General features: G+C 33.9%; 2 protein-coding genes and 1 long non-coding RNA gene across 8 annotated transcripts; 1 reads left to right on the top strand and 2 right to left on the bottom strand.

Annotated features, from left to right (window-relative positions):
- Positions 1–666: 666 nt before the first annotated feature.
- On the bottom strand, positions 667–19815 carry LOC123316651 (glutathione hydrolase 1 proenzyme-like). Of its 6 annotated transcripts, none has more exons than XM_044902838.1 (11): positions 19654–19815; positions 16441–16529; positions 8973–9197; positions 4150–4370; positions 3771–3957; positions 3498–3695; positions 3190–3439; positions 2080–2270; positions 1751–1991; positions 1339–1452; positions 667–1212 (listed from the first exon to the last, which is right to left on the bottom strand). In XM_044902838.1, exons 2-11 carry the CDS (start codon positions 16491–16493, stop codon positions 1063–1065), a joined length of 1830 nt encoding a protein of 609 aa, XP_044758773.1. In that variant the 5' UTR covers positions 16494–16529; positions 19654–19815; the 3' UTR covers positions 667–1062. The 6 variants fall into 6 exon arrangements, with proteins under 6 accessions (XP_044758773.1, XP_044758771.1, XP_044758774.1 ...); XM_044902836.1 differs by lacking the exon at positions 19654–19815 and adding an exon at positions 17923–18065; XM_044902839.1 differs by lacking the exon at positions 19654–19815 and adding an exon at positions 17789–17837.
- LOC123316652 (nuclear protein 1) lies at positions 6358–6941 on the bottom strand. Its single transcript, XM_044902841.1, has one exon. It carries the CDS (start codon positions 6829–6831, stop codon positions 6631–6633), a length of 201 nt encoding a protein of 66 aa, XP_044758776.1. The 5' UTR covers positions 6832–6941; the 3' UTR covers positions 6358–6630.
- On the top strand, positions 16538–18439 carry LOC123316654. The gene is made up of 2 exons (XR_006538094.1): positions 16538–17017; positions 17982–18439. It is a non-coding gene; the product is annotated as an uncharacterized LOC123316654 (long non-coding RNA).
- Positions 19816–20930: the final 1115 nt, after the last annotated feature.

Below are 20930 nucleotides of genomic sequence, written 5' to 3'. Positions count from 1 at the left end.
AGATAAATGCCTTAGAACTGCAGACAAAGCTTATTTACTTGAAGAGAAAATATAAATAATAGTATGAAATATAAAATTTCTAGGTACTTTGAACCACAGCCCTCTTGTGAATATTAAGGCAAATCTAAAACTATTTATCTGCCTAGTTTGGTAGACTGCCAATCAAAAGGGGATTCAACCCACCCCGTCCTGACCCTTCTCTCCCTATTGTAATCAGTACTAGCTGGTGCGCAACCAAGCAATATTCTTGGTTGGCGTGCAAACACGTTGGGAGCAGAATCCAGAATGGTGAACCACCGTGCCTTTTCCCCTTCCTGTACTCTCCCCGCTGGAAGTACGATTTTTGATGGGCGTGCAAACCCATCGGGAGCAGAAAACAGCGGAGAATCGTCACCACTACCGCGGCTTCTTCTCCGACCTCCAAACCGGTAATCTTTGAAGATGAGTTTCGACTCCATTGTCCGCTAAGACAAAGTCATGGTTCTGGCTGGCTAACGAATCCGTAAGATCAGATTCCCCCAAAAACTTCACCATGCTATAAGGACAAGATACATATGCCATCAGACATTAACTTGACGTCCATATAAAAGAGGAAAAAAGTGAAAATTGACACCTTGTCAATTTCTGTCGAGATTCTAACACCACCGTGCAGTAAAATAGAAGAGGTAATTCAAAAATCGCTTTATTATAGAAAGAAAATATTTTACATACCAACAGTAATAAAATAGTATAAATATATTTACAATAAAACAACAATCTTATCATCGATGAATTTTTTCGAAGAATATAAGTAGTTAATGTTAAATAAAAATAAAATATTCAATGAATACTGAACTGGAGATTCGAAGCTTTACAAGCATTCTGTTAATATTGAGCTCTTCGCAATGATTGGGAGAATAGATGTAACTCTAAAAAAATTACGAAGAGATGGTAAAGCATGCAATGAACAAATGTGAGTTTGAGTAGGAGGATATCGACAACTTTTTTAAATACTTCTTTAATACAAAGTCAACTCCATTCGAGTCTTTGGTGTTCCTTCCGCTATCATTTCACGTTTCGGATTCAGTTCAAGCCAAACACTTCTCCTCCTTTTCTGTAATCAGCATTGGCAACAATTTGCTGTGCTGTTTTCAAAAGGGCGCATATAATAGAAGTGGCACTTGACATTCTCTCCGTTTTGTGACCGATCTTCTCAAGTCCTTCGATAATTTGCTGCGAAAAGAAATTGCCATTAAATATTTACATACAGACCTATACTTTTTCACTACTTTATTCCCTTAAACAGCACGTTGTCAACGTCCATCTCCATGAAAAAATCTGTTTGATCGTGAAACTTACTTGTGTTATTCCGTAATCATACTGAACAACCATTGGGTAGAGTTGGTGATAGAATCTTGGTGCATCAACAGCTTCTTTCAAATTCTCTCCGAACCATAAAGTCCTTATTATCACCTATAAAAAAGAAGTCATGAAGAGCAATAATAAAAGTTAATTCAGATGCATAATACTACCCTCTGATATGAATATCAACAAGTGCTACCATCTGAATTGAACTAGCCAATTTGCCATCGTCGAGCCGATGCTGACCGTGGTTTCGGTCTCATTTGACCTCAGCATCTGCTCTTATTCGGTGGAATGTTCTCCATTTAGTTGTCCCGACGATGGCAAAAAGGCTGCTTCCATTCAGATCAGAAGATTAATCTGGGCTTTCTACATGTTAGTCACCCCCTTTACTGTTTTCGATACTCACTTCAGCAACAGAACTGGTTATTTTGCTCCCTCCTGATGCCCCAATTACCAGTTTCACATCGTTGTTCCTGTCCACCACGATGGAGGGACTCATGGATGAGAATGGTCTTTTTCCTGGTTGTAAACCGTTGTTGGGAGAACCTGGTAAGCCGAAATAGTTCTTGAAGAATGGGAATGAAAAATCATCCATAACGCTGTTGAGAAGAATTCCCGTTCTGTTGGATGTATATCCGCAACCAAAACTGAAATGAAAAGGAAGTGAAAGCATGTCAAGGACAGCACAAATATGTGATATTCTTCTGTACTTTTCTCTGATCGATTATTACTCACTAAATGTTCACAGAACTTGTGACTGATACTGCGTCTCCTTCTGCTGATATAACCGAGATATGGGCTGTTCCATGTTCTTCTTTGTTGTAAGTCACTCCACCATAATACTTGGGATCGTTGTTGGTGCTGCTATCGCTAATTTTGTGATGAATAATTTTGGCGTATTCTGTGCTAGTGAGGTTGTTCATAAGCTAAAAATATATTCAATAAGATCGAAACTATAATGAATATTATGAATATAAACATCAGTTATCACATATTTCGATTATTATCTTTGCAATTTATATCTGTGTGATATCTCTACTACTTCTTCTGAGGAATTTATCCAAGCCGATGATATTGCCCTCGCATTTCGTCATTTTACATGTATAGAAAATAATCGATATACGAGGATGTATTGATATCTATTTAGCCTAGATCTGTTGCATGCATAAATAAAATATTGCGTTACCATAGCAACGAACAATAACTCACTAGAAGTGTCAGTGTGAAGATTGAGGTCGAAAAAGTAAACCAGAGTTACGCAATAAATTAAAAGAAAGAAAATGTCCACCGAAATTGAAAAAATTTAAAAGGTCGTAAATTTTCTTCCAACGAGGAGGTAATCAAAGCTGTGGAGGTCTGGTTTGCAGAGCAAGAAGAAACATTTTTTTTAAAAGGTCTAGAGACGTTGCAGGTTCGCTGTAATAAATGTATCCGATAAAGAGGAGAATATGTTGAGTAATAAAATATTTTGACATTGAAATATTGTTTGGTTCCATAGTAGGCTGAGAATTTTTCAATATATCCTCGTACAGATTCAGAAATTTTGAGGAATGACTTTTTCGAGTGGCGTTTGCGTCCTAGCCCAAGAAGATTTTGTTTTCTCACTTGAATAATCATCAAAAACATAGAAAATCGAGCGCAGTTTTTGGTAATTCTTTTGTAGAACATAACTTCAATCCAAAATATCAAGAAGTTAAGCTGTATTCCCCGTTGAATTTCAAAGCGCATTTGCAAAATTTGGGTCTGAAGTTGAAAACCAGGAATAATATCCTGCATAAACTAGCTCTTGTATCATACGCGGTATTGAAGAAGACACCAAGAAGTGTCAGAAAATTATCTACTTACAGAACTTATGTTGACGAATTCCATATCAGCAAGTTCAGTCCTTTTGGCGTATGCATACTTCAGCGCCTCTATAATGCGATGATATGTGAGAATCTTATTATCATCAGTTTCTATGTCTTTTGCCGTGAAATTATAGTTATTCAATATACTCAGTATAAAACCCAGTAGAACACCAGAACCAGGGGGTCTAATAGAGTAGAAAGTATCGCCATCTCTTAGTGGAATACTAACTGGCTCCATCCACTCAGCCCTACAAGGCACTCCCATCATTATTATCATAATTGTTATTTAACTTTAATGAAAATTACGTGTATGAAGATAAATCTTCTTTGGTGAGAATTCCACCAATATTCTGAATATCTTCGGCTACTTGCTGCGCAAGCGTTCCTTTGTAGAAATCTAAGGGTCCTCTTTCAGCTAATATTTTCAATGTTTCACATAATTTTTTGGGCACCACTTTGTCCCCTGCCTTCTTGTATTGCCCGTCTTTTGTCATGAACCACTGCCTGAAAATCAACGTGATAAATGAATATTTGTTTTAAAATTTCTAAGTAAGAGTATCTTGAAATTTGATTAATTACCTCAAATTAGTGTCGTTCGTTATATCGTTCAATTGTAATGACATTTCTTGGTGTTTGCTCATTTCGTAGCCTTTTTCACATAAAAGTATAGAAGGCTGAACAATTTTTGAGAAAGGAAGACGACCGAAACGTTTGTGAGCTTCATAATAACCCATCAGCTCTCCTGGGACGCCAATGGAGAGTGGACCTGAAACAATTGGTGTTTTGAGTGATTTTCATTCGAAAAAATTAAAGATTTCCCAAGTAAATTTGAATTTACAGTAATCAATACGCGAACCACGAAGTCCTGTGCCAAATTACGCATTTAACTTCTTGCACTAACTGTGTACCATCTGTTCTTTTCCAAATAGTGACTGTCCATCACAGTGACTACACTCACCATGCTTTGAAATATTCGGACTGGATCTGAACATTTCTGGATCTGCTTTTAGAGGTGCCCTTTCTCTAGCATTCAACGTGTAGGTTTTGTTCTCCTTTTTGCTGTATATGGTCATCAGGAATCCACCCCCTATACCCATGCTTTGCATCGTGTAGATGCCATTGCATATCATGGTGGCTATGGTAGCGTCTATTGCACTGCCTCCATCATTGAGGATATTTCTGGAAAATTGAAATTTAATTTGGATCAAATTGAATTGAAAAAGAAATTGGGTTTTTTTTTTTTCGAATATCGGATTATTTTGAGTGTTTTTATTTTTTTGCACGTTACATAAACCTATCAAATTCCCAATAATTCTTCAATAACCTTCACGGGTATGGAAATTACGAAATTATCATTTAAAAACACTCCATGCACATTACTTGTGCATGGTACTTTGGATATTTGTTTCCACAAATTCCAGCATAGAATTGAAAAATAAGCTGAATAAAGAAAAAATAAAAGAATATTTCAAAATTTCAGAAAGTACTAACAATCCACTACGAATATAGCGCTATAAACAAAACAATATCTAAATTATCGTGTGATGGAAGGTTCGGTCTTATCAACCAAAATATTATTGTTTATGAAAAAATGCAAGGCATCGAACATGTATTCAGCAGTTTCATCATAGGTCAGAGGAGGAAATTGAATATGCAAATATATTCAGCAAAACACTAAACTCGCGAAATAAATTGGCAAGAGTTGAATATATTTCATAATCATTGATATTTTTCGGCTATTCACGAAAACAAAAGTATATTTTATCGGAAAATTGCAGTTATTAGCAAATTTATGATAACCTCCCTTTTGTTCTATCAGCATATTCAAGCTACCATATAGTCTCTACATCTTAGAAGGAAGAATAACAGCAATAAATTCAGCATGAAAAAAACGGAAACTGTCTTCAATTCACAGAGTTTCGATTCAATAGCAGATTAGAAAATTAGTTAAAACAATCATTCCTAAAATTCCATTTTTTTCGTAGATTACTGTGGATGGCTAAAAACGAAAAAAAATTCAGCTGAATTGACATATATGACTTATTTTGAATCCAGATTGTTCTTCTTCTATACATTTTTTTGATAATAAAGAGTTCTGAAGTACAACGCAGTGACAGCTGTTGTTATATTAGTCCACACCTTTGTATCAGGAATCTTACTCAATCTCCATATATAATATTGTTAGATCCAGCAGGTTAACCTCCTATTTTTAGCTAATCAGCTATTTTCGTTCAAAGATGAGCCTTCACATAATTACTTCCTCTTAAATGAAATCTACACTATTTATAGACTCTATTTGAGGATAACTCAAACACCTCATTAAATCTTCCTTGTCAAGGAAGTGTTATTTCTGACAACAAATTGAATATTTTTTATAAATATATACACTAAGCCAGAAAGCTACACAAAATCTCTTAAAAGATTGGTAATAGGTACCATATAAGTTGATCCAAAAGAATTAATTTAAAAAGAAAAACGGTTTTCAAGATATTTATAATCATGGAATTTCTACTTCAAAAACATCAATAAATGTTGACAAGTTTGGTGTTTCAAAATCAGAATTTCCTGTAGATTAAGAATACCTATTGATTATCCTAATTTGAAAAAGTAGGGTGGCAGGTATCGTGTTTCATCATGTTGAATCATTTTTCAAATTTTTTAAGGGTTATCGATCGATGTCGACTGTCAACTCATCCTGTATAAGTAAAATGGCTTCTGATGAGGAAAGCCACCAATGCAAAAAGCTTTCCAGTAATATATATATAGATAAAAATTCAATGCAATATCTTTCAATCTATTCAATTGAAATGCAACAATTTGTTGTTGGGCTGAAAATTATTCCACGACTACGTATCATTTCAATGTTTCAATTCCCCATTGTTTCCATGGTAAAAATTCGGGATCTTTACAAACAATTCAATAATAAGTCTCATTATTAGTCTTGTATGTTTTAAAACCAAATATATATCGTTGGTAGATTAGGAAAGTGAAATTAATCAGTAAACAGGACACTCAATTCCATGCCACTTCAATGGATTATCACAGTGTCAACAAATGACGCAGTTTGTTTAGCGACAAAAATAACCTTGAGCCATGAATGCAAATAAACATTCACCTTCCCTGCCTTTGAAGGCAACAACCTCTGCAGAATAAATAAAACAACAACTTATCACATACTTAATTTATTATTCAATTAATCAATCATATTCTGTATTGAACAGATTAAAAGCGTAAAGTAACAATCTAAAAAGATCGAGGAAAAATACCCAATAAAATTGATAATTTTAACAGTCTTTGTTTAGACCCACCATATTAAACTGATGGTGCGATGACCTTGATGTTGAGGCCTGTATTCCGACAATGGGCATGTATCATATCACAGTCCTTGACTCGCTTTCGAAACGTCTTAAGTCCTTTTTAACTCGAAAACCACTAGGTCCTACTGCTTGACGTACTTCTTGTTGTGCTCGGTATTGACCAGCTTGGTGAGGATCTTTCTGGAATGTCCACTGGGGTCGAAATGGTTGGTATGGACTGCAGCTTCTTTCTTTGATCTCTGCTTACCGCTGTTACCGCAAAATATCTCTTTATCGTAGGCGAAATTGTAGTGTTCGTATTCGTCGAAATGACTTTCAGACATCTTGACAGTTCACTGGAATTCTCTTGATAATAAACGATTCTAAAACAATGCACAGCACTCTTCGCTTCTTATTGCTTCGGTTTCTCTGTAAACACTGAATCTGCGCCTTGTTCGATGTCGTATTTATACCGTGGCTCCAACGCCAACTCGATAACGGGAACAAAATGCGCGTTTGCTGAAAATTTCAGGTTTGATAGCAACTGTCTGATGATTTCCCTATCAAATTAGACTCCTTTCGTTTGTTTACCACTCCACATCGGTTATTGATGGACCTGCTTTCCGGTTGAATATTTTGGAACCATTTTGAGCGGCCTATTCAGGCCATATTCGGCCATATCTCGAATGTTCTAGAACTTACCGGAGCTCAAGTCAATGAAATTTCAATGGGTTCTCTCGTGCCGATCGAATGAACAGTTTTATTGGGGAAATGAACTTGGAATATTTGATTATCATGAGTCTGCCTTGAGTACACTTTGTAAGAATATTAATATATTTACAGATATATTTTATGGCAATCGTAGACCACTCTGTGAACCCCTTTATCGAACATTACACGTATGTATTTAGATCTTTTACTGTTTCAATTTTTTTCCCGAGGTGATAATTTTCTCTAGTTCTGCTGATAGTCGGATAAATGGCGTTATTTTTTATAGTTGTCTCAAATTATCTTGTATTAGTATCAGTAGATTCTTGAAGTCAAAAGAAACACTTTTTTTTTATACCATGTTTCTTCTGACCTCAAGAATCTACTGTTAAAATATTTGTACGAGTCAAAGACTCAGTCTCTGTAAATCGATAAAATTTTGAGGAATTACTTTTTTGAGTTGCTGTTCAATATTGTATACCTAATAAATATTCATTCAATAACTAACAGTTGTCTTATTCGATAAATTTATAAATTATCCTCTAGCGATATGAGCAATGAATATTTCCTTACAGTCAAATTCCACTGTTATTGCTACTTAACTCTCCTTTTATTGAATCCATTTTCCATTTGCAATAAAATAAAACATTCGACCTAATCAGTTGAAAGAAATTAATCGCTAGGGTTATCAATTCCAATTCGAAATATTTATTGCCATAAAGCGTCTATAAAACACACTATCGCTTTCAAACTGTTTACCATTGTTCGAGGTAAAATGAACCCATGACCCATTTACTATTTTCTTCTCTTCAATGTTGGTTTAAAGGGATTAGAGGAAAACTTTTTAATTGCAGATATCGTAAATACGTTTGAACGAACTGATAGAATTATACAAAGGTATTTTTCTCAGCTATTTTTATAGTTGATTCTCGGAGGATATCACACATTGGTTCGAAATGTAGTTTTCTATAAGGGAATTTGACCTTGCCATATCAAACTGGGCCTTCTGATTTTTAATCAGCATTCGGCATGGCTTCAACATCATACTGAAAAATCCAGCTTGCGAAGTTTTGGGTCAAAATGAGGAAATCGTCATGATAAACACCTGATTCGCCGAGTCTTCAATATTATCGAATTTTGTTGATAAGTGTGATGAAAAACACCAGATTTTTTTCAACTGTTTCCATGTGATACTTGTCTGGTGTGTTACTTATTTCTGATATGATTATTTCTATTGCGTATTTGAACAGTAGTTATCAGTCTCACAAGACAGAACGTGTGCAGAAACTTTTGAGTTCATTGTCAGTGCTTCCACCATGAATATTGGTTCCTCAATATTTGATTATTCAGAAATGTGTAGGTTTATCATAATTTGAATTTCTATCGTACATAATTTGTTCTGGAAATTATATATCGAAATTTTTTCACTTCAGTCCAGGTTTCGTTTAGCAACTACTATATAAATCTATGAAATTTTGTTTCGTGAGCTTTCAATAATGATCCTTGCGTAACTAGTAACTACCGATTTTAATCATTGAGATTTGGGTCATTTCAGATAAACAAAGTCATAGTTCCGCCTCACTGTTATGCGATCGACACTGATGAGCTCTAATACGAGTGAAACTCCTCTTTCGCGACTCTGCTCCGATGGTAGCACGTTCTCTATGATTAACTTTGATTTTAGATCGTTTATAGTCCAATTTCCAGTGTTCATAACCATGTAGGCATGTAGTTAAAGTTGGCATAAAGAAGATCTATGCTAGTTTTTCTTACTTACTTTCCAATTTCTGCACACGGTGGTCCGTCTGCACAAACAGCTGCCTTTGTGAATGTGTGAAGCTTGCTGGCTGATGGTGGCAGCGATTTTCGTGGATTAGGAGGTGACAATTCAGTTCTGGCATCTTTGGTCTTCTTGAAAACCCCAAAGGAGTAAATAATCGCTAGCACCACCACTATGACCACAGCAATTCCGATAACAATGTATGCTGTCCTTACTCTGGGCCTGAATGAAAAAAAAAAACTAAATATGAGTACCTGATTCCATCAATGTGGGAAAATAATATGGTTTGACCTTGAGAGTAGATAGGCTTTGTCTTTTCTACAACACTTTTGTCGTTCTTTTTTTTCTTTTCTTTTCTAAGGCGATGCAGAGGCAAATATTTTGATGAAATATTAATGGAAACAACAATTCCGAAGGAATTGTCGTTCCAGTAATGTGAGCTAGTCATGAACTATCATAGGAAGTCTTTTGTAGTTTTTTGTAAAATATTTTGATATTTAACCAGAGTTTTATATCAGGAATAACTGTATAACAATATTTACGTTTGTTTAATTTCGAACTTTTGCAATCACACAGAAACTGGGCTACAAATTCAAGATTACACTGAAAATAATCAATGTAAAATTGGGAAATTGATCTAGGGTGTGAATTTTCAACATTTTCAAAAGTATAACTATCATTTCCTAAGCAAGTATCATGGATTTACTTCCTTATTTCTCTAGAACTGGTATAACCTAGCGGTTAGGTCCTAGGTCCTCGAAAATAGGTATTAGGAGAAAATTCTTTCAATAAAAAGATATTGATGTCCTTCTCAATATATTTTATTTGATGAAATTATAGGAACTGACCTTGGAGGAGCGAAAATACCACTTCTCTTCGTTGAAAATGAATCTTCCATTCGTGAATCGTAACAGATACAATAAAACGCCTTCACACGTGAAACTACGAGCAACAAACGTGGACTGAAACTCGTGCGGCGTCAAAGTTATCGAAAGAACACGATAAAACCCCCAAATTCGTAGTAAAAAAATGATAAAGTTAAAATAATCGCGTACATTCAATCCCAGGAATAGTTTCGGGATAAGAAGGAGTCAAATTATCAGATTGATGTTCCAAATAGAAATTTTTATCGGTCTCTGTGGTTCATAGGTTTTCCTCAATAAATTGAGGGCAATTTTGGATGAAAATCTCATCCTCTCTACTTCAATCGAGAAGGAATATCCTATACTAAATGTTTGTAAACCTTCTGTCAATTTTGTTTTACTTCCAGACTTAGTGTATAAGCAAGGGTGTAAAAAAATATATACAGAATGTGTCTTTGAATCGTACAAATATTTTAGCAGTAGATTCTTGAGATCGAAAGAAACACTTTTTTCCTATACCATTTTTACCGATTCGGTCCTAATAAAAAGATATAGCCCTTTTAAGTTTTCATAATGAGCTTAAAAATTACCTTCAGAATAACTAGCTAAATCTGTGATACTTGAGATCTGTGGCCCTTTGAAAAGAGTTGTGTTCATCATATGCAAATATGCAGAATACTTTTATTTTACAAAACGTTTAAATATTCATTAGATAGAGTGAAACTTAATTTTAAGAGTTGAATTCTTTGAGTTTTGGGTATTTTTATGGGTACGTAATGGTCATAATTTGAAAACTGGAAGACGTGGGTAATATCTTGTGTTCGAAAAACATTAATCGAATAAATGAAGAACTATATTCCGAAATTCCTTTCATTCGATAAAACCATTCGTGAGATAGAATTAAAAGTAACATTTTTTCATGGTTTTTCAACTGCCTGTATCTTTTAAACCTAGCATATTCGGAAAAAATGCTGATAGAACAAAGTAATGCTTTTAACCTCAAGAATCTGCTGTTAAAATATTTGTATGAGTCAAAGACTCACCTTGTACGTATACGGGGTGTATTTAAAGGTGAAGTTTTTTTTTAACAGAAGGTAGAACTGGTCAAAACAATGTGTTTGACCAAAAATCACCTATACAAAACTTTCAAAATGACAAAGTTGAAAAAACATTGATTGAAATGATAACTGAAATGGATCCTAATACGACCCTAGATAATTTGTTTTCTGAATTATTGCCAAGCAATGGAAGAACCTTATCGCTTGATGACTGAGTTAAACATATGGTTTCGTTCAGGATATTGGTCCATTCGTTTTTTGACGTGGGAATGGAAATGGAAAGATAAGTTTGCCGAATTTTACTCATTATTTAGTGTAACTTGAACGGTCTTATGAAATGGCTCATTTCGATACCAACTGACAAATCTTTGCACAATGGTCATCACAATCGTCTTCTTCTTTGAACCCTCTTACAATCGACAAAAAAATGGGTTGAAATAGGGTCACAATATTAGCATCTTGTCAACATTAACAATAACTGTCTCATGAGATGAAATGTCGTGAAAATAATGCCGAAGAAAATGATATTTTCATCCATCATGTTTAATGTAGAAGTGTGAAATTAATATTTCACTTTAGCTTTTGCATTTGTTATCTACATTTACTCACAACAACCTAGAACATGATGTGTACCTATACTTCATTCAAATTTATTTTAGCAGTCGGTTGGCCATGAAATAATTTTCTCAAGTTTTTGTAACTAGAACGAAGTTAGGTTGGCACTCATGAAATGTCGTTAATGTCATAACGCCGTTGCCACAACTAATATCAATTTTTATTACGAAAATGCCGAAAGTGATTGAAAAAAGAGACAGGGTTTCAGAAAGTGCTAGAATTCAGGTCCGCTCATTCAAATAGTTATACCCTGATATTCTAAAATCCACAATACGTCAGACGGTAGCGAACATATTCAATGTAAGAGAATTTATATAATGTTTCATCTGAATCTGAACGACTTATATTTCAGCTCAATATTTCCACAATCAGAGAGATTGTGAATGAAGAGGATGACGTAGAATTTCCTTCTATTGGGAGACCCAAAAAAGTGGTGGCATTTGAGAATTTTATGTTTGAGTGAATTAATGCGAAAAGTTTACTATAGGATTTTCGATAAATGTCATCGGAGAATAAGTTTCATAAGATGGATTTTTCTATTTTTCATTTGATTTGTCCTATACATTGTAAATGTCTTAAGGTACCAATAAATACCTAATTATTATAATTGTATCAATGTATCAAGATGAATAGCCACAAATACGCGCCAGTTGTCCTGTTAATTGCTTATTCATGTGAAATTTTTCAAATTTATGTTCAAAGGTGAAGTTCATCTTAACTTAAATTCCTTTTACTTATATTAATGCAAGATGATTTTTGTTGAAGAATTTAACATTCTTGTAATTATCTGTTAATTCCTTCGGGAGATATCCATTCCCAACCACTGCATCATATGCATTTCATCTTCGGGTTAATATTTTTGAAATCTACAAATGATGTTAGCCAAAGAAGATAACGAACATTAACTCTCCTCAAGCTAGTGCATATTATGATATTATACCTATCTCTTGTATTTTCCATGCAAATAACTGGATTTGGTATGCCTTCAATCAGTTTGTATAAACTTCAATTATGTTCGTCACATATTTTCCGAAGAGATTCGACATTGTGATAAACTACGTAATAACAGAAACTTTTACGTAGAACGGGCAACATAGCCTTGATTTAAAACCCAAAAATGTTTTGACAAGCTTCATAACCCCACATTTTCGTACTATACAGAGTGAAATGTGTCAAATTTCCATGGCCAACCGACTGCTAAAATAAAAGTGAATGAAGTATATGTATATGTGTGGAACATGGGTCGAATTTTATGGAATACTTGGATTCAGTCTATTCACCACAAACGTGATTATTTCGCAGTACATTCAGTTTTCCTGTCTTATCAAGGTTTTCACGCTTGGAAAAACTGAGATAACAATAAATCGTCTTTTCTCACATCGAGATAACACTCCAACGTTGAATTCAATGCTCCTCAACTCAACAAACAATGTTGTTTTCATACTCACTCTGTATTATTCTCCAGGAGAGACTGTTGAACCTCATCGAAATTTTGCGCTGATTTTCTTCTCGCGAAACTCTTTATGATCTTGCATTTTCTCCTCTTCAGCGCACTAGATACTGACGGGGGCGTGAAGAAACATTTCATGTCAACCATTTTCGAAGGGAATTTTCATCTTAACGAGGAAAGCTGGAAAACTCCATAGCACGCGGTAACGTGGTGTCTATTGAATCGATGCCGCATTGTCGATTTTGCGCAGGCGGTACGGAAAATTGGTGGAGGCAACGGAAAAGCCCTGGGAAATCCTCATAGGGATATACAGGGGAGAGTGGTTAACTAAAGGAATTTCCACCAAGAGAAGATAAATGAATGCTGCAGCTTATCGCACTCATTAAGGGCTACTCAATGAAATTTAACAATAGATCATCGTTAGAGTGAATACGAGGATGTGTAGTATCCTTTTTAACTCTACACCAATTCTATTGATGCTGAAAATATGGCTGTAGCCGACAAAATTTGCGGCAGACAACCTCATATTCTCTGAAACCTTGTGATGCTTATTGTCATCAAAAAGATACTCTTGTATTATGCTCCAAACCCAAACGTTTCCAAGAAAATCAGTCTTCAGGCGTAGCAAACAATTCAAACATATCTGTGAACTTCTCAACCCTAGGTGTAGGGGCTATCACCCCTAAATTCTCAATGGGGAATAGGGGGTGAGCTATACCTCAATTGAAAGATCACTTGACCTTCCACATGTTTACTATGGTTTGCAAATTTTTATTGATTCCTTGAAGTAGTTACAGGAGATGACAATTTGAAAACTTGCCAGGCCAATTATGTCTCAACAGAGATGCTTTCAAAGGAAGTGCCGGAACAGGTCAATTTTTAAAGGGAAGGCGACATATTTTGAGCAAAATTGTAAGCCGAAATCTCCTCAAACCTAGGTGTATTGGCTATCACCCTAAATTCTCCATAGGGAATAAAGGGTGAGCTAAACCTCAATTGGAAGACAATATGTCCCTCTACATAATACTATTTTCTTCCAATTGAGGTATAGCTCACCTTCTATTCCCTATTGAGATTTAAGGGGTGACAACCCCTAGACCTAATATTGAGGAGATATTGTGGCTTATAATTCTGCTAGAAACATGTCCCCCTCCAAATAAAAATTGACTGGAAACATCCTTGTCGAGACATAATTGGCCAGGCAAGTTTTCAAATTGTCAGCCCTTGTAACTACTTCAAGGACTCAATGAAAATTTGCAAACCATAGTATTCATGTAGAGGGTCAAGTGATCTTTCAATTGAGGTATAGCTCACCCCCTATTCCTTATTTAGAATTTAGGGGTGATAACTTCTACTCCTAGGTTTGAGAAGATTTCGGCTTACAATACGGCTCAAAAAATATCCCCCTACGAATAGAAATTGACCTGTTCCGGTATTTTCCTTGAAATCATCCTTGTTCTGACATAGTTGGACTGGCAAGTTTGCAAATTGTCAGCCTGTATACTTTCAAGAGTATTTTATGGTACATAATGGTCATAACGAGAAAACTGTTAGACGTGGGTGATAGCTTGTGTTCGAAAAAGATTCATCGAATAAATGAAGAACTTAATTCAGAAATTCATTTCATTCCATAAAACCGTTTGCATGTGAGATAGAACTAAAAATAACATTTTCTATGGTTTCTCAACAGCCTGTATCTTGTAAATCGAGCCAATTCGCAAAGAATTCTAAGGGAAAAATTGTTTCTTTTGACCTCTACTGTTGAAATATTTGTACCACTCAAAGACTCACCTTGTATAGTGGATAATTTTATTTTCTACTTGGTATAAAGAAAGACCATGTCGAATATTTCAATGAAATATTATTGCGAGAACTACCCATATCGATCTCATCTTAAAAACACCACTTTTAGTCCCTTAGTTACTTATAGCATCACCTAGTGATTCTAAATCCTAAATCTACATAAAATTCTTTAAATTTCACCTGTTTCTGTTCCTGACCATTGGCTCTGTCTCACCCGGTATACTACCACCGGTTGCACCACTTTTACCTCTTGCACAACAAGTTGACATGACTATTATAGTCTGAGCTTGAAGGTACACCCACTGCTAATGGTTCTATTCAATTTAAAGCAGCACCATCGCTTTGCTTCATTACCATACCACGTATCAATGGTAAGTCGCTAAACAAACTAGAATTTTTCTATTCGAGCCTAATCATTATGACACATCGTACAAATAATTATAGATATCCAACATCATCATGAGTCTGGAATTTTTCAGGATGTCTGTTCAACGTGGTCTATAATTTTCCAATGAAAACTTAACGTCGGAATGCCCAAACAAAATGAGTTATAATTAGACAAATCGCGAAATTAGTGTGCTAGCTGATTTTCGCACTAGTTGATTATTCTGCCTAGAAGATGAGGAGCTATAGGAATTATGTTAAACTGTTCTATTGTGTTTTCTACTACATAATTCACTCCATGTTAGAGAGAAGTGTGATGGAATTTGCCGATAAAAATCGATTGAAACAAGCATTAAAAATCGATTATTATTGTGCATTTGTTGGTTTGGCATAAAATGGTTTTATAATGATAAAAATTGCGTTATCTGGGATGGAGCAGTACGAAATATTGATGACTCTTTTGCAACACTAGAAAAAATCTTGATAGTGTAGGTGCAGAACAGAAATTTCAAATTATTTCAGACATTGGTTAATTTTTTGGAGTATTTCCTTCCATTTGTTATAGGTTATACAGGGTGTATCTGAATAACACCGAAAAAATTTGAGGGGTGATTCTTTGGTGAAAATTAAGGTGGGTATTTGGTATAGAATTTTTTGAAAATCTTCCCTCCGGAAAAGTTACACCCCTCCGAAGGTGAACAAAAAAATTTTATTCTCCCTGTATAGCTGAAGTCACTAATAACCTTGGTTAATCATCATTTATCAATGAAGTCAACCCTGAAGTATGCTCAGAAAAGGGTGAACTAATAAATTCTCTAAGATATTTTTTCTCACAACTTTTTTTGTACGAAAATTTTCAAAAAACACTGCTATACATCCTGTATATGAAATGATTTATAACCTGTTGAGGCTCGGAACCACAAAGCTTGATCATGGAATCATTGCTTGATTGGTGGAGATTGATTTACAATCAATAATCCAATTTATGAACTCGGAATATCATTCTTGATTCAATTATAATGATTATATGCCAATTCAATAAGTCTCAATTGTTATATTCAGAAATTCAAAAGTTTCATGTATATTCAAGCATTGATCAAATTACCCTTCAATTCGAATAGATACACAGTTATTAGTGTTATCGATGGAAATCAGTATGGCACTACTATATGGAAAATGATGATTTTTATTCATTCGATCTATATCACATCGCTCCATATGACAGAAGTAGTTTGATCAAGACAATTCTACAATACTCATGAAGAAACCATTTTCACTTTTTCCATACTTACAATCTCCTTCGTCCAACACTTCCATCTACTACGTTCAAAGATGTTATGGTCATTCTAAGCACTAAGCACTATGAATGGCCAAGAGAGTACTGAAATCAATAAAATAAATGTTATGGACAATTGCCTTAATTGGTTGATTAGGCATTCAACTATTTCTTTCTTCGGATTAACTATGGAAGGTAACAACTAGATATCGATCCTTTAATCTGGATGACAGCAACTTAACTCTTAGAGAGTGAATATTTCCAGAAATTTTTCCCTATTGAAAGGGAGTAAAATTTTGTTTGCACTCTATAAAAGGAGATACTATATTTATGAAATTCAAAAAGATTTTTCATTTATATTTCGTGCAAAGTTCTATGGAAAAAAAGAGAAATAAATCACTGCATATTTGAAGAATAGGTGAATTTATTTGATTTAAACTAATGAGAAAAATAAGGTAAACACGTGTTTCAGATAACAGTTTGTATTTATATCATGTTGAAAGAAATAAACGAGTAATATCGATTATCTAGTATTGCCAAACTAATTGACAGCAATGAAATGAATGATGTAAATAGTTCATGGAAGTGAAAAGGTAGTGTTAAAATAAAAAAGATGATCGGTTATGGTGATCGTGTTATTATTCATGAGGAAGTGTGTAATATTTTCAATGATTTGCATCCTGAATCAAATCATGTTGACTGGTTACTAAAACATTAGATACAACATTGTATCATAAAGACTAGGTGTAGAATGTTGCCTTCATGCAATGATTATAACGTTTTAATGCAAATGGGGTGGAAAAAATTCTCCTAAAACCAGGAGAACGATGAGATTGCAAAGCATTGCAAATGATTAAGAGGGAACTTCTATAACAAGAAATAACACTGAACCATCATTGAAGTTCTGTAGCGAACAATAAAATGATTTCTCGTTTTCCAAATTTCCACTAAAATCAGTATGTATTTACGAATTGATAACTTCAAGCTTTTTTGTGATCTCTTTCTCGAATTAAACATTATTTTCTTTATTTCAAACTTCATCCCAGCCCTGTATAGACCATTTATTGTGCACTCTAGTTTCTACAACATACAAGATGTAGGTTTTCCGAGTAACACTGGAAAGTACCTGTAATATTATCCTTTCTAGGAATGGATATTGCCATTTTTATTATATTCTGGATTATATTCGATATGAATATAGGTTTTTGATGAAACCATTTCAAAATTTTAGACCCCATCTTTTCAACTGAAATTTTTGATAAGATTCTTCACACAAGCAAGTATTGAAACTGAGATTTCGTAGTTAAATTGTAATAAAAAAAATTGGACCCTTGACCGTCTTGAACCTTTTCCCCACCACTTACAATGCTCAAATCCTTGAACAGCCTTTTACTTTTCAATCTCTAAATGCTAAATGAACGCTCTATCGTAAGATTTCTATAGCACCCTGTATATTGTTGGGAAAATTACACAGCATATTTCTCACAAAATCACTTACTTTTGAAAATTTACAAAACAATTCACATTCTTCGAAACTGAACCACGAACGATTTCTAGGTACTGAAAACCAATCCAGACTCATGCAATGTTACAGAATGAACCTACTGTGGACACACCTGCAAAGGTAGTGGTCAAACAAGCACGTGGAGGAACTATCAGAGAGTTATCGAGAAATTTAAGACCACTAGGTGGGTACACATAGGATGGATTAGCTCGATCCGACAGTTCATTACTTGTAATAAGGTCCTTTGATGCGAATTCGGAGAGCCTCATTAAAAAAAACTCAATTTATGGTTCCTTGTATTTCACCAAGCTGGTTTCAAGAATCAGCTGCGAGATAGCTAATTAACCATTAGTGTAATTTGTGTGTTTAACGTAGGTACATCAAATAGAGATGTAACAATAACAAATTATGAAAAATTGGAGTTATTATATCAACCTCAATTAGAGTGTGACAACTATAATTGTTAATAACGAATACCATAAGCGTAAAGCATTAAAAGCTATGTACCTAATTCATGTCCTTCATCCTTCAATTTTTTTTTTCTTAAGGAGCCAATAAAAATATTTTTGTTTTTTATATTTGACAGGAAGAAAACTACGTTTGATCGTTGATATCAACGATCCAAAATCACTACTGGAATAGCCACTGGATGAGTATTCATAATTCCACTACGTAGCTACGCCACTGTCTTTTCCATTTCGAAGATATTTACCTGGTGCCATCCTTCATCCCAACCCTGTGTAATCAACGTTTTCGTTTCGCTTTTAAGTACCTATGTGTTTTATTATTCAGAATAACGAACAAAGTCCGCTCTGAAAGTTGAAATTTCAATATTTTTTTCTGAATTACATGATTTTTCGCTATAAAAATTACGCAAGAATCATTAAATCCTTTTAGGATACTCCATAAATAAATCATTTTCATGTACATACTGTCAATATAGAAAATTCATTATTCATGAACATATCCCAACCTTGGAAAACCAGCATTTTTCACTTGGTAATTATTTTATTGCAAATTTCTGTGATTCACTCTGGTCGTTTATTCATTCAAAAACTTATATGTTATTTCTAAGCGCAGTTAGGCAATTTATGTTTAAAGAATTTGTTACTTTGTTTTCAGTTACACTACTACAAAAGGTATTTCCTCAATCTTAATTGAATTTTGCTAATAATTAATGAAATGAATAATTTTGGATTGAATAGATGATTTACTATACATGAGATTTTCTATACAGTGCATGATTAGCAACATTTTAATATTTTTTATTTCCAGTAAGTATCCATATTTGACGAAAATGCTATATAAAAATTGAATGATATTAGGGGTTGAATGTTAAAGAGAAAAATAAAAAAACTACTAAAAACTACTACTGTCAGGTCTAAAAGTGAAAAAGTGAAATGGTTTCGCAGGAAAATTTTTTTATAGGGAAACTGTTTTCAAATTAGTATTAAGGTAATATTATTCACTAGTTCAGGTTCGAAACTATTTCGGGGCCAAAATTTTTCTGTATAATTTATAGAAAAATTGAAATCAATTTTCATTCGCAATATATGCAGGTTTTTACCTGCTATTACTGTTTAAAATCTGATAATTAATAATAAATTTCCTTCGAAATTTTGCCAAGATTGTACTGATGAAAGATTTCATTAAAAATAAATCTTTTGCCAAAGAATATTTGAGGAAATTTTTTTATTCTGATATCAAAATGAAATTTTTACTCACAAAATAAGTTATTCCTATGCACCCACAGCTATAAGATTTATCAGCACGTTAAAATTCTCACAAGCATGTCACAATATTTCAATGATTCATTCATTCCTAGATCGAGAAGCACTAAACATCGAGTACAATAGGTTTATGGTCATTGTAACCTTCGAAATCTCGAAGAAAAATGCATAACAATACCATTACGATATGTTATGTTTAGCAGTTACCTGTTTTTTGAGATGTTCCACACCTGTAGGATATGTGTTATCGTCATTTTTAGCTCATCCCAACTATCTATTCAATATTGTGGTAGCATCATGAATATTTTATATATTTATTGATTATTTATTTAAGAAATCTATTTCGATCGATTCGATATTTCCATTTTATCAGTTATGAGGGTATTAAAGGGATCATTATTCAATAGTCTGGATTTCTTATTCACATTTATTAGCAAAATCACATATTTCGACACTTCAATTATAACATCTTGAATGAATTTCACTATCAGTATCTAAAATAAGTGATGTGGACGAAAATGAAGAATATCAACAACTAATCCTGACTAGATTCGAATCAAAAAAATTCAAATGATCCTTATACTCTTCTAAATGCTAACTCTCGTTGAAATAAGGTAACCATAGCGCTAACATCTAGTTAAATTATTAAATTAATACTGATTTTCAGGATATGTTTAATCTATCTTCCAGTTTTGATTGTGATATTTTTACCCTGTGAAAGTTGTTAATTCATTTTTGGACATGATTCATTCATGACTATCTTTTATCCATTTTTTAGATTTTCGAAATGATCTAACGAATTAATTACGAATAGTGGAATGTTTTTTTCTACTTAATGACTAAATGACTTCATATATTATATAAATTCACAATATACTCCCAACATATCAATATATCTATAATTTGCAGGATATCAACAAGTGAAACTATCATCTTATAATCTGAAATTCCTAGATTCATTTTAGTCTTCATTGATTTGATAAAAACCAGGAAAGGTGATTCTGGTCAATGGTGATATATTTTAATTTTATTTTGAATGAGGTTTTCACCACTCCACTCCACCTTTTCAAGGATTTAAATTTTGATTGACAAAAATGATGAACAATTTGCTTGCACAAGATGGGACAAAACGACTTTGGAATGTTCTACAATTTTATTTTGTGAGGATTCACTAAAGCAATAATGTTTGATGCTGAAATGATCTGTCAATGCTGAAATTCAGTGAAGAATTTAAGTATACTTTAATAGTTGGTAGAAATTATTTTTGCTGTT

Source organism: Coccinella septempunctata, chromosome 7 (genome assembly GCF_907165205.1).
Source record: "Coccinella septempunctata chromosome 7, icCocSept1.1, whole genome shotgun sequence".
Lineage (NCBI taxonomy): Eukaryota > Metazoa > Arthropoda > Insecta > Coleoptera > Coccinellidae > Coccinella > Coccinella septempunctata.
This window is presented reverse-complemented; position numbering and strand designations above follow the sequence as displayed.